General features: G+C 35.0%; 2 protein-coding genes across 3 annotated transcripts; one reads left to right on the forward strand and one right to left on the reverse strand.

The window, feature by feature from the left end:
- The first annotated feature begins 224 nt into the window (after nt 1–224).
- Nucleotides 225–4315, forward strand: LOC120091468 (UMP-CMP kinase 3). Of its 2 annotated transcripts, none has more exons than XM_039049509.2 (10): nt 225–333; nt 1163–1223; nt 1393–1444; nt 1581–1698; nt 2457–2613; nt 2782–2862; nt 2950–3057; nt 3174–3245; nt 3843–3893; nt 4110–4315. In XM_039049509.2, the coding sequence occupies exons 2-9, from the start codon at nt 1191–1193 to the stop codon at nt 3849–3851; spliced, it is 630 nt and encodes a 209-aa protein (XP_038905437.1). In that variant the 5' UTR covers nt 225–333; nt 1163–1190; the 3' UTR covers nt 3852–3893; nt 4110–4315. The 2 variants fall into 2 exon arrangements, with proteins under 2 accessions (XP_038905437.1, XP_038905445.1); XM_039049517.2 differs by having other exon boundaries at nt 253–333; nt 1167–1223.
- Nucleotides 4316–4978: 663 nt separating this feature from the next.
- On the reverse strand, nt 4979–7236 carry LOC120091482 (uncharacterized). Its single transcript, XM_039049538.2, has 2 exons — nt 6984–7236; nt 4979–5513 (listed from the first exon to the last, which is right to left on the reverse strand). The coding sequence occupies exons 1-2, from the start codon at nt 7158–7160 to the stop codon at nt 5118–5120; spliced, it is 573 nt and encodes a 190-aa protein (XP_038905466.1). The 5' UTR covers nt 7161–7236; the 3' UTR covers nt 4979–5117.
- Nucleotides 7237–12986: the final 5750 nt, after the last annotated feature.

The following is a 12986-nucleotide window of genomic DNA, read 5'->3' on the forward strand; positions in this document are numbered from 1 at the left end:
TTAATTATGATTAAGTCGCCCCTTAGAATTTACTCAAAGAAGAGCCAACGAAGACAATTAAAGAAGACCACCGTAGCCGTTGCAATTACGCGACATCCTCTTAAAAATAAAATACGGACAATAATTAAAAAAATTAAAAATTAAAAAAATAATGTAAAATTACAGAAATACCCCTGTACCGACCGTAACGCCCATTTTAAGGCACAACTTACGTGCCCATTCTTACGGTCAATCCTTTCTCTATTTAACCACCCACTACCCCCTCCCATTATTTCCGCGTTTTCCCTCCTCTTCTTCAGATCTCTCTCTCCTTCGCGCGCTCCATTTTCAACTGTAAGATTCTTGATCTCTTCTCCTTTGTTTCCCAACTTTGTTCATTGCATTACTTCTTGTTTGATCTCTGCATTGCCTTCCTGTTTTCGCTTTAATTTTGCTCTTGATTTGTCTCCTTTCGCTGCTTCCGTTTGGATCCAGTTGTGTTTTTCTTCTGCCGTTGTGAAACCTCGTGGAAGATAGAGAAATTTTGAGCTCCTGAGGAGTTTTTTGTGTTTTTTTTTATTTGAAACTAGTTCGTTTCGGGTTTACTCGCTTAGATCTGGCTTTGAAATTTTTTACCGCCATTTTTCTGGTGTGCAAATTGAGAATGAATTGTGAAGTCTTTGCTTATTTGCTTGCATTTTCTTTGGTCTGGCTGTTCCCTAATTATGATTATGTTCAATTTTCTTTTTGCTCGAATCTTCACTGACGACAGTACTATTAGCGTTTTGAATGTCGTGAAGTAGTGCATGCGGTTATTTCTGGATCCTAAATGTTGATCTTATACTGTTCTTGATGTTTTATTTGTTTAAATGGATTACCACGGCCAGGGAAGTTGGATCTGTAAAAATTTGTTCAAAGCTGATATTCATATTAATGTTTGGAAGATTTCGATCAGTGTTCTTTTTTCTCAGTGTTTGAGAATTTGGAGAATAAGTAGATTGAGGAGATATGGTTTTATGTCATTCACGTTTTAACAGTTTATACATTGAGCTTAATGTTCTTCCGACTTATCTTTTTAATTTCAGCATGAAAATTATATCATGCTTTCATCTTTCCTGTTCTCCACTCCTTGCTTGAGTGCTTAAAACTGGTTTTGAAATATTTTTATACGGCTTTTGTGTAGATAGTTTATTCACTTTAAAATTGGTGTCATGGGGACTGTCGTTGATGCTGCTCCAATCAAGGTAAGATTTGACTATGTTTTTACTTCTTATATGGAGGAATCTCCATCAAGGGATTTTCCTGGACACAAGTGTTGTGGGGATGTTTGTCGTTGCTTCCGTCTATGAACTATTTGATCCTGAATTTTTATTACATCTTCTTCTGATTTACACGATTAAAATGCAATGACAGGAAACTAATGGAAGCTTAGCTGAGAAGAAGCCTACTGTTGTCTTTGTTTTGGGTGAGTATACTTTTCAACGATTACATGAATTATAGGTTCTCTTCTTTTCTAGTTTCCTTATGAGAAGATCCTACGTTTCTTTTATGCTAAATTTTGTTTTGGGTGCTAAGTCGTAGTTGGATTTTCTTATTACCAGGCGGGCCAGGTAGTGGTAAGGGTACTCAATGTTCAAATATCGTTGAACATTTTGGGTACACTCATCTCAGTGCTGGTGATCTTCTCCGGGCAGAGATCAAATCTGGTTCTGAGAATGGGTATGAAATATGTCCTTGTACATATGTTGTCAAAACTTGTACGCAATTCATGTAGTCTTTATTTATTTATTCATGCGTAGTTGCCATAGGCTGGAATTCCATGGATTCTAGGTGTCAAATTTCTTATACGAAATTCTGACTTTCCTGTGATTTCCTATTTGTGCTCAATGCTTTATGATGAAAAATTGAGTCGTACTGCTTAGAATCAATTGATTATTGTTATCAATTGATTCCTTGACCTTGCACAATTTAATTATATAAACTGAAAGATTTATGTAGGAAAGAACTTGTGGTTTTGGCTAAATCTAGCACTATCCAGGATTCGTGTGGTATTAACACTTGAAAATGAATAATCTTCTTCCAATTTTTGGTTCTTCTTGTTCTATATTTAGCTAATCAAGTTACTAAGAATTTATTTTACTTCAACATTTTAATTTCTTTAGCATAACATTTGCGGTCAAGAAATTGATAACTTTGGATTATATTTGGGTTATAAATTATAACCATATTAATTTCTCACTTATCAGCATTGTGTTTGGAAGGAGTTCAGCATTTGTCCGGAGGTTTTACATCTAAGTTATACAGTTCTTTTTCTTCCAGTATCGATTTTTTTCTAAATGTGAATACTCCCTTTTCATATACTATCTGCTAAATCTCCTCGTTTCTTTCCTTTTATAGCATTATCCAACCCAACTTCACCACTTACAAAATATATAGTATCTGCTGACTCTACCATTTTGTTTCTTTTATTTTATTAGCACAATGATTCAAAACATGATCAAAGAAGGGAAGATTGTTCCTTCTGAGGTCACCATAAAGCTTCTTCAACGAGCAATAGAGGAAAGTGGCAATGAAAATTTTCTTATTGATGGATTCCCTCGTAATGAGGAAAATCGTGCTGCGTTTGAAGTTGTTGTAAGCCATTTTTCTCTTTTTTCTGGGCATAGGCTTTTTTTCCCCTTCTCTCTCTTTCCTTTTTTTTTAAAAAAAAAAAAGTAGATCCATTATGTATTGATTGTTGAGGTTGTTGTACAATTCAAGGCAGTGCTTGATTCAACTGTATATTTCATTGGTGTTTTGCAGACAGGCATTGAACCATCCGTTGTCCTATTCTTTGATTGTCCCGAGGAAGTGATGGAGAAGCGCCTGTTGCGTAGGAACGAGGTTTGAAGTGATAAATTTCTCTTGTATTTATTTGTTCTTTGAAAATTTAATTTCACGTTATGAATTGTCTTTATGGATTTAATTCAGGGAAGAGTGGACGACAACATTGAAACTATTAGGAAGCGATTTAGGGTTTTCTTGGAGTCTAGCATTCCTGTGATTCAATACTATGAATCCAAAGGGAAAGTTCGGAAGGTGTTTGATTCTCTCTCCAGGCTTCTATACTTTTTGACATATTTTTATTTTATTTTATTTTCAAAATTTATTATTATTTTTATTCTAGATTTTGAATCATGTTCTACACTTTTTAGATTGATGCTGCAAGGCCTGTCGAGGAGGTGTTTGAATCCGTTAAAGCCGTTTTTACTCCAAAAACTGAAAAGGTCAAGTTTTCTTGATTATGCTATAATTTTAATTTTCTTTAACACATCTTGCAATTTTTTAATAGAAAAACTGGATCTCAGCCTTAATTATGCTGTCGAGAAAACTCATGAAGTTTGGTTTGTAGCCAAATTTAGGAACTTAGCTTTCAAAACCGTGATTGAGAACAAAACTCACGCTAAGGGTCTCTTTATTTGTGGGGAATTTGATTGTTCAATATCTTTACATGCCTGGTAGTTAGATGTCTGGAAATTATGATCTGTGGTTTGAAGTTTCGTGGCCCTGAATCTATACATATTAGACTGTGCCCTTTGTCCTAGTAGCTAGTGCACAGAAACCATGTATGCAATTCATTAGAGATTATTAGAAGTTATTGTCGTGATGTGGGTGTTAATTTCATGACCTTTAAATACAAATACATGGTTGGAAAGTATATTTTTGAGTTCTAAACCATAAATCTAGCTATTGTGAAAGTGGTAAACGTTCATCCACACAAATAGTTTTTTGCTCTTTTGCTACATTGTTGTTAGGCATAATACATTCTGGCTTCCCATTCCTCATTACTGGTACTGATGTTGCTGTGGTTTGCCTTGTTGCAGGCTGACTGAAGCTGAACTGCCTAGTAATTTTGCAGTGATATCTTCTTTGAGGTAATATGCTGTAATCACATACTCTGCGGATCTTTTCTCTAAAATTTAAGTCTTCGAAGTCCATTCTTTTCTCTTGGCTTGTAGAATATATCTGTGATTGCAACTTGTAAAGCTACAAAAAAAGGCTTCATAAGTTGCATTTTCCCAACGTTAACATTTGGGAGTTATATTCAACGTGTTTTTCTAATTTTTTTTCTTTATGGTATTTGTTCGTAGGTATTGATTTTGGTGGCTGCATCAGAGTTGGATATTTAGGTTGTATTCTGTACAAGGAGTTAACCATATTCTTATTATTGTTACAGTACTTTTACTAAGATTTGTAATAGTAATTAGCAGGTTCAGAAAAAGGGTCTATGTCTTTATATTCTTCTTATTGAGATTGTATCCATTGATTTAAATAATAAAGCAAGTCTTTGGTTCTACTATTCATCTTTTATTAGCAGTGTCTCTTCTCTTGCATCGCCCCACCCCCATCGCTATCTCTAATGTTAAATGCTACATAATGTTCGGCCACTTTTTGGCAGCTTCTTTACACATTTATAAAGAAAAAGGATTTGCCAGCAGACCTTGACGGGGAGAAATTGATCATTGCAGCTAGACTGTAAGAGCTCCCAATTGTAAATATATAACTTTAATTTCTAAACCTTCATATAGTTTCTTAACTTTGAAATTAAAAAAATCTATCGGACACAAAACATGAACCAAATTTATAATTTAACCAAACATATATCTTTTGTTCTTATAATATTGTCAAAGTCATATATATAAGTTAAAAAGGCACTTTTGGTTCCTCAACTTTCTTAAATCAATTTTGTTCTTGAACTTTAGTTGATATTAAGTCTCCATACTTTTAATTTTGTAATAATTTAGTCTCTATCATGAAAAATCTCTTCAATAAGTGTCAACTTTTATGTAATGATTTAACCTTTGTGGTTAATAAAAAAATTGATTCCCAACTAGTTTATAGATCTTTATTTTAGAACGATATATCAGTCTACATGTGTTAGAAATTTCATTAAATCTTAATAATATTTTTCACAATAAGGATTAAATTATTATAAATAGTAAAGTATAAGACCAAATAATTGACCAAAAAGTGTTATTTAGAGGTTTCTCTCTCTCATGAGGACAGCAGTTTGAGACGAAATTTATTATATTAGTATAGACTGTATGGTAGAGACTAGAGAGGAGACCAATTTACATGGAGAAGATGAATAACAAAGCCTAGACGAATAGAATACCATTCTTCTTAATAGTATCAATTACAATCCCAATTTTGCCTTGAATTCTTTCCATGTCTGGAGGATCATAAGACATTACAAACACATCAGCTTCTTTACATCTCTCAGCAATTAGGTTCCCAATAATCCTACAGGCATTCTCATCAGTGGGTGATAGTAATGAATACCTTAAATCCTTGCAATTAGTGCTTGCTGCCGAAACAACCTTGCTTGTTCCTCGATGCATCACTTTAGCATGGATGAATCTCCTTGAAAAGTAAACATCCAAAACAAATGGTCTCATGTACATATCCGTTCTTTGCTTCCACGATTTCCTGTTCCCTCTTTTTGCAGCTTCTCCTCGAGATCTTCGCGTCCAGGCTGATTGAATCAAAGACTTCTGCAAAATGAAAGTAAGTCGCAAGCTCCATAAACTATACTTTCTTCTTTCATTGAAGTTCTGAGTTGAAGACCTGCATAATGTTGAACAGTCGTATTTTGGGTTTACGTCTTATTATAGTCTTATACCAATTGGTTTTAAGTTTTAAGTATCTAAATTTTCATTTTCATGGAGAGGTGTCGATGATTTACCTTTTCAACATCTCTACAATTGGTACAATATTATCTACTTTAGTTTCATTCAAACGATCTCATATATATATTGGACATAATTGTCCTCATTTATATACTATAATTTTCTCATTTGTTAGCCAATGAAGAATTTTGATCACACTCCCAACTATCCTCCATTCAAACTGTCAAATTTACTGGTCTAGACTGACCAACTCTTCTTTGAAGTACTTTGTCAATCAAATGTTCGATTATGATCCTCCATGACCATGTCATTGAAGTTGACTATTTCATTCTTCGGCAACTGATGATTATATTTATACAACTAAATTTGGGACATTCTATGATGTTATGGACCTTAGACCTCTCCAACATCAAAATATGTCAAATATGTAGAATTTTGATCGCACTCGAGCCATCATATTTTTTGTCTAGACTAACAGACTCTTTTTTGAAGTGCTTGACCCCATGTGACCATGTCATTGAACCTGAAAATTTTATTCTTCGAGAAACAAAGATTCTATTGATACAAGTAAGTTGGACTATATTCCCATGTTATAGATCATAGACCTCTCTAACATCTCTACAATAATATGATATTAGCCATTTTTTGGTATAAATTTTCATGATTTTGCTTTTAATTTCATTTCACCTTACAGACCTCGTGGGAAAGAAGATGATTGATTGCCTTCACTTGTATACCCACAATCTTCTCCTCGTGGGACTTTGGTGCCATAGCTTTCCCTATTAAATATTATTTGCCATAGCCATCTGAGTCTGATCTAAACTTCTAAATGGGACTTTGACCTAAAGAATGTGGTTTCAAACATTGATATGTGTGGAAATATCTACTTTTATGATCACATGACCGATCATGCTAAAGAATCCACAAAACTAAGTCATGATTTTACCCAGGTTAGAATGCAGATTAGTTATTTGCTCAACCCAATATTCCCCAACTATTCTCGTCACAACCCTATGGAAAAACCAGTTTCCTTTTCCACTAGACATTTCATCAAACACCATGGCTGCATAATCCACAATGATATCCCTCATAACAGTCAAGGGATTCGAATGATACCTTTGTATTCAACTTCATACTCTTGTCAAAACAAAGACAAAAGAACTATACAGATTTCCCAAAAAGGCACCACGATCGAACTAGCATCCGCGATTAATTTTGAAAAAAATCAGTTCTTCGAAATGGAGAAATTGTTTTTGTTTTTCCCTTTTTGTTCGTTTTCGTAGGAAGACAGAGAAATGCATGGCTGAAACTGCAGTAAGAGAAGAGAAGACGTACTCTATGGTGAGTTGAAAGAGAAGGCGCTTTAATGGCGACGAAGGAGATGGAGAGCTTGGAAAAAGAAGATGGCCATGAAAGAGAAGTGGGTTTCTGAATGAAACCTGAAAGTAGTGTGGCGGTGGGTCGAAAAGCAGAAGCTGAGGACGACGATTCGGGAATGGATGTGCTTAACATTTTCACCTCCTCTTCACCTTTCTCTCCTGGTGGTATGATTCTTGCTCCTCTAGCCTCCTGTACAATAAATAAATTTATGGACAAAAAAAAAAAAAAAACAAACAAACAAACAACTTTGTTTGAGTTTGATTTTGTATTTTTTTTTATCTATTTTTGAAAAACAAGTTTCTTTTTTTATCTTTTTTATGATGAAAATGGTGTAAACATGAGAAATTTTGTTGTACAAATACTCTTATGCCCCTTATTAAATTCTCATTTTCAATTTCAACAACCAACTTACCAAATTAATTCACACAAAATTCTCCACCACAAAAAATTAATTAATTCATAATTAATTGACAAAAAATTATCCACCAAAATTGATTTGTTTACAATCCCACATAAAGTTCTCTTCACCAAATTATCTACAAAACGAAAAGTCTTTTGGCAACTTAAAAACTTGTATTTCACGAAGTTGTAATTTTATACACTCCGTAAGAAGATATGCATTTCATTTTGTATGTATTCACTAGTTCCATAATTTCCGAAAAATTGACAAAAATAAATTACCTTTTTGGAGTTTGATTTTGCATGTTAGAATTCATTTGTTTGTATTTATGCTTGCTTGGTTGATTGTTATTTTTTTATAATGCCATGCATTTGATAGTTATATAAAAAAAATGAAAAAATAGCATTTTTTAGATATCCGACCGAGCTTCACCAATAGAAAGAAAATGAGTTAAAATTACTCGGTCTCTTCACCGGGTCTTCATCGGGTAAGAAAGAAATTGATTGAAATCACCTAGTCTTCCCAGGTACGAGATAGGAATCGCCCTAGGACTAGTGCAGGGCCCGGTATAGCCCGGTCGAGTGCACATGGAAAATATGTATACTGTTTTTTGGCTTGGTGTTATACCTGACGGGACATTACTAATTATGTCCACCATCGTTATGGATTTTTGTGGATTTGGATGATTTTTGTATTATATTTTGCATTAGCCCGCCCAAGAATTGGCACCTAGTTGCATGGATCCGGTCGGGAATTAGTATACTTTGATGGTTTTTTGCATGAGCTCGGCCAGAAATTGGTGCTTACTTGCATGGACTTGGTCAGGAATTAGTATACTTTGATGATCTTTTTCATTAGCTCGGTTGGGAATTGGCGCCTAGTTGCATGGGTCCCGCCTAGAATTAGCATACTTTCATGATTTTTTGTGGGAACCCGGCCGGGAATTGGCCCCTACTTGCATGGGCCCGATTGGGAATGTGTTACTTTTGATGATTTTTACATGAACCCCACCGGGAATTGGCGCTACTTGCATGACCCCGACCGGGAAATGTGTGTATTTTGATATATTCTTACCATTAATTACAAAAGCAATCTATGCCAACTATAAATTTTCATTCATCACTTCAACCATTAATTACAAAAAAGTTTATGAACTTCTAAAATAATGCTCTATTTGTCGAAATCTAAATGACATATTGTCTACGAATATATTGAAGGAAATCGAACACGAGGATTTCCATGAGCAGCGGAAGGATCTTTCCAAATTTCAATTGTATGTGAATTTTACAATTACAATCACAAACGGAAACATGCGGTTATGCATAAAATAGAAATTACAGCATGCTTTACTATAGATCAAGGGAAGAATCAACAAACCTTTGTAGACTCATCTTCAAGTTCCTTGGTCATGAATGCTCGATCACAGTAACACAGCAAGACACGAACGTTCGTCCAATACAATCGCTATACTGCAAGAACACTGCACACTCGAACTAAGCAATCGCCAAGGTCACGAACACCTCGAACGGCCTCCACAGAACCTTGATGGTGTCGAGTTGAGTATGACACCACCAAGAAGGTTACCTTGGTATTCTCAGTGTGAGAATCCAGAGGGTGTGCTCTGTGTGGATATGGTTTGAGGTAGAAAATCGGATGAATCATAATCGTGTAAACGATTGAGCAAGTGGGAGATGGAACAACCTATCGTATAGGTCGATGCCCAATCGTTTAGGAAAAGCTATGCGATCATCTAGCAAAAGCTATGTGATCGTTTAGCTCATCGTCTAGTTAAGTGTCTATCGTGTAAGAACACTCCACGATCGCTTAACTAACTCCAAGTTGTCGCTTATACTTGACAATTTCTCCGTGAGAATTTTTCGAGAATGGAAATCTCAAAATCACAAATTCTTTTCTTTTTCTTTTTAAAATTAGGAAAACATTTTTTCTTTTATTTCACGGTCACCATGAAAACTACCAATAACCTCCCACTCAATTGGTTATTAGAGAAAAAGATATAATTATCTAATAATTAATATTTATAAATATAGATGATAACTAACTTACCATAATATATTTATAACCTATAGTTTTAATATTTCATCTCATGAAACATATAAACCATAGCTCTTTTTCTATTCCTTGGAACTTAATGTAAATCTCATTCACATTAATCCTCCACTTGATGTATCTCATACACCAAACCGATCATAATATATAATCAAATTACCTCTAGTCAATTTGAACATTTCAAATCAATACTAAGAATTGATCCTCAACTTGAATCCATTGAGCTACCAAGGGGATCTTATGAATCTATAGCTTGAAGCTTCAACAGTACGTGAATAACTGACTAAACTCTTTAGTCACAAGATCCACCATCCGTTAACTGTCAGGCACTCCACTAAAGACCGACAGCTGAACTCTCCTTACCACAGATATATTATTTGTCCATCTTAATCAATCAACAGTGCGACAATTTTTCATAGACTGCTCGTAAGTATAGCTCGACCAATAACCGTTATGCCCCTATAGTTACATCTAACTCCTTGAGTACCACTGATTCCTCTAATTAATATATGATTGAGTCATCTCTTCTAAAGAGAAGTTGTGGTCACTATGTTCAAGTCCCGGAATCAGTCCTTAAGGGAGAAATCTATCTACTTGCTCCTGCTTAAGAGAATGAGTGAATTCCATCTTGTGTAAGTAAGTTTCCAGCTCGCAGATCAAATAAGTCCCTAAAAAGGTAGGCATGTTAAGTTGGCAATCTGGCCACTCTCACCCATACTAATCAAATGATCGCCCTCAAAAGCAGGAGTTCCCAAAACACTCAGGATTGAGGCCGTGTCACCTATGGTCATTTAGGTGAGATGTAAGCCTCCAATATCAGCGGCGTTATATACAGAGTCTAGTCATCTCGTGGTCCGATCTTATACAAACTCTTTGTATAGGATACTCATGCTCGCATGTCTCCACATGAATGGTCAGGATCTACCATCTGTAGTAGTTTACAACACTTGCAAACCTCTATAAAACGGGTTGTATCTATAGAGTCACCAGGATCAGGTATCCCACCTTAATCCTTATACTTCAAACCTATTTAGGTTATCACTTAAGGCAAGATCCACTTGTATATCTTATATACATGCTTAAGTTTACATAAGATAACCATGGAGCTTTGTTTATTGGATATGAGTAAATGCCAGAATGAAATAAAAATTATTTTATTCATAAAACAATGTGTATAATTACAAAAAAAATGAGACAGGGAGAATTAGGACACCAATCCCAACATATATGTCATTCTATCTTGTGTTAAGGTGTCCATTTTTTACCCATTTACATCATATTCGAAAAATTTACTTGTGAACATACCACAGTCACCACTTTCATGTTGTTGAGGCACGAAAGAATCTTGGCATAGAGTCCATTGATCCACTAGAAAATTATTAGGCTCCATTATCGCACCAACAAAGAATAAGCTGGGAAAATTTTCACACATTGATCTCATTTAACATTTCAAGTTTGCATTCGATTGTATCCAATCAATGAATCGAACATGATTAATTCTTTGACCTAGAAATCCGTACAAATAAGCACCTAGTGCATCCCAAAGAGGTTGAAAGAAATGTAAACAACATTGACGTTGCTCCAAGGTACATCGTGGTTAGTGTATTGACCATTGACATACTTCAATACATCGCTGTCTTACTCTAATCGATAACATGACGATCACATCTTAGGAAGTTCTAAAGCAATGAGAAAATCAGACAATGTTGAGTGCATGAACCTATGGAATAATGTATATAACGTACCATTACTATAATATCAACTATGGCAAGTTTTCGACGACACAAGTCCTGTTGGGTTTGCATTTTCCTTTTTATGAACATAAATAATGTGTCTATTACCTGCATGACAATGTTGAGTGTTTAATTAAATAGGGACACCTATACACACGAGAATCTTCATTAAAAGTTATATAACTTGTCATTCATCTATTCAGACGATGTTAACAAACTATTAAATCATTTTTTTTTTATCCATTTGAGCATATGCATTCCTTCGTATCAATGCAGCAGGGTTTACGTTATCCATCCACTTCTAAAATTTAATGTTCAGATTTTCAGGTATGTCAACGAGGGGATCGTGAAGGAAATCAGACATGAAGATTTCCATGAGCAGTGGAATGATCGTTCCAAATTCCATTCGATATTGAACATAACAAATACAGTATACAAATGGAAATTAACTGGTCATACAACAACTAGAAATTACAGCATGCTTTACAATGAGATCAGGGGATAGAATATACATTCCTTTGAATACTTATTCTTCAAACTCCATCAATCACGAACGCTCGATCAGTCTCCAAGACAGCGACACACGGACGCTCGAACATAATGCTGCAACACAGAACGATCAACAGCAAACACGAACCCAACGATCTAAAAGACCACAAACCTAACGAACGATCTCCAAAACCTAGAACTCAATCGAGTTGAGTGAGGACACCACCACAATGGTTACCTTGGTATTCTTGGTGTGAGAATCTAGAAGTGTAGGTTCTGTCTGAACTTGGTTAGAGGACGAAACTGGAGGAATAACAATCTTGTGAATGATTGAGCAAGTGGGAGATTATAAGTGTCTATCGTATAAACGAATGCTCAATCGTGTAGAAGAAGGCAACCTATCGTATAAACAATGCCCTGCGATCGTTTAGCTACGACTAGCTGAGTGAACTATCTATAGTGACACTCCACGATCTTTAGTTTCTCTATGAGCTATCGTTTAGTGAAACCATTGTTAGAGTTAACAACATGCAGCGAAAGTATCAAGTATCCATAAGCATTCTAATTCACTAATTTTGGCAAAAACTAAAGCATGTTGTTCATAAAAATGGGTTTTCAGAACATACCTTTGAAGAACTCTTTAAGAAAATCGTTGTTCAGCTGCTGTCTTCACTTAATATCAACGTGAACCACCTCAAAGCCTTCCCTCCTATACTCTTGGAGCTTTAGGCAGAGTTGTGGAACTTGAGAACAACTTGTAGATGTAGAGAAACAAGGGAAGCTCACAGCAGCAAGTTGAAGAAGACAACTTCTTCTTCACCACGATTTTTCTCTCAAAATTCTGTATTTTTCTTCTTCTCCAATAACTCGAATCTTCTTTATATATCAAGATGAATGCAAAGAGATGGAGTGCATGGCTTGTAGCTCATGCTTGGAGAATCAAGGTAGAGAAGATCATGGTTTGTGTATGAGCATAAAGATGATGATAATGGAAAAAAACTTTTTCCACTTTGTGCCATGCAAAACGATTTTTCCATTTTCCTTTTTAAAACAAAAAATGACTTTTAAATCATTTTAATTTAAAAATGGATTTTCTTAAATTAATTTAATATCAAATATTAAATTAGTTTTCTGCACAATAATAGTCTTTATATATTTAAATCATATTAATATTTATTCTCTTGTTCCGTTTAATTTGAACGTTTCAAATTAATTTCTTAAGCTACCCTAAAGCATACACATTTACGAACTAGTAGGCGGACCTCGCAG

Source organism: Benincasa hispida, chromosome 1 (assembly GCF_027475165.1).
Source record: "Benincasa hispida cultivar pf3 chromosome 1, pf3_genome.v1.1, whole genome shotgun sequence".
In the NCBI taxonomy this organism is placed as follows: Eukaryota; Viridiplantae; Streptophyta; class Magnoliopsida; order Cucurbitales; family Cucurbitaceae; genus Benincasa; species Benincasa hispida.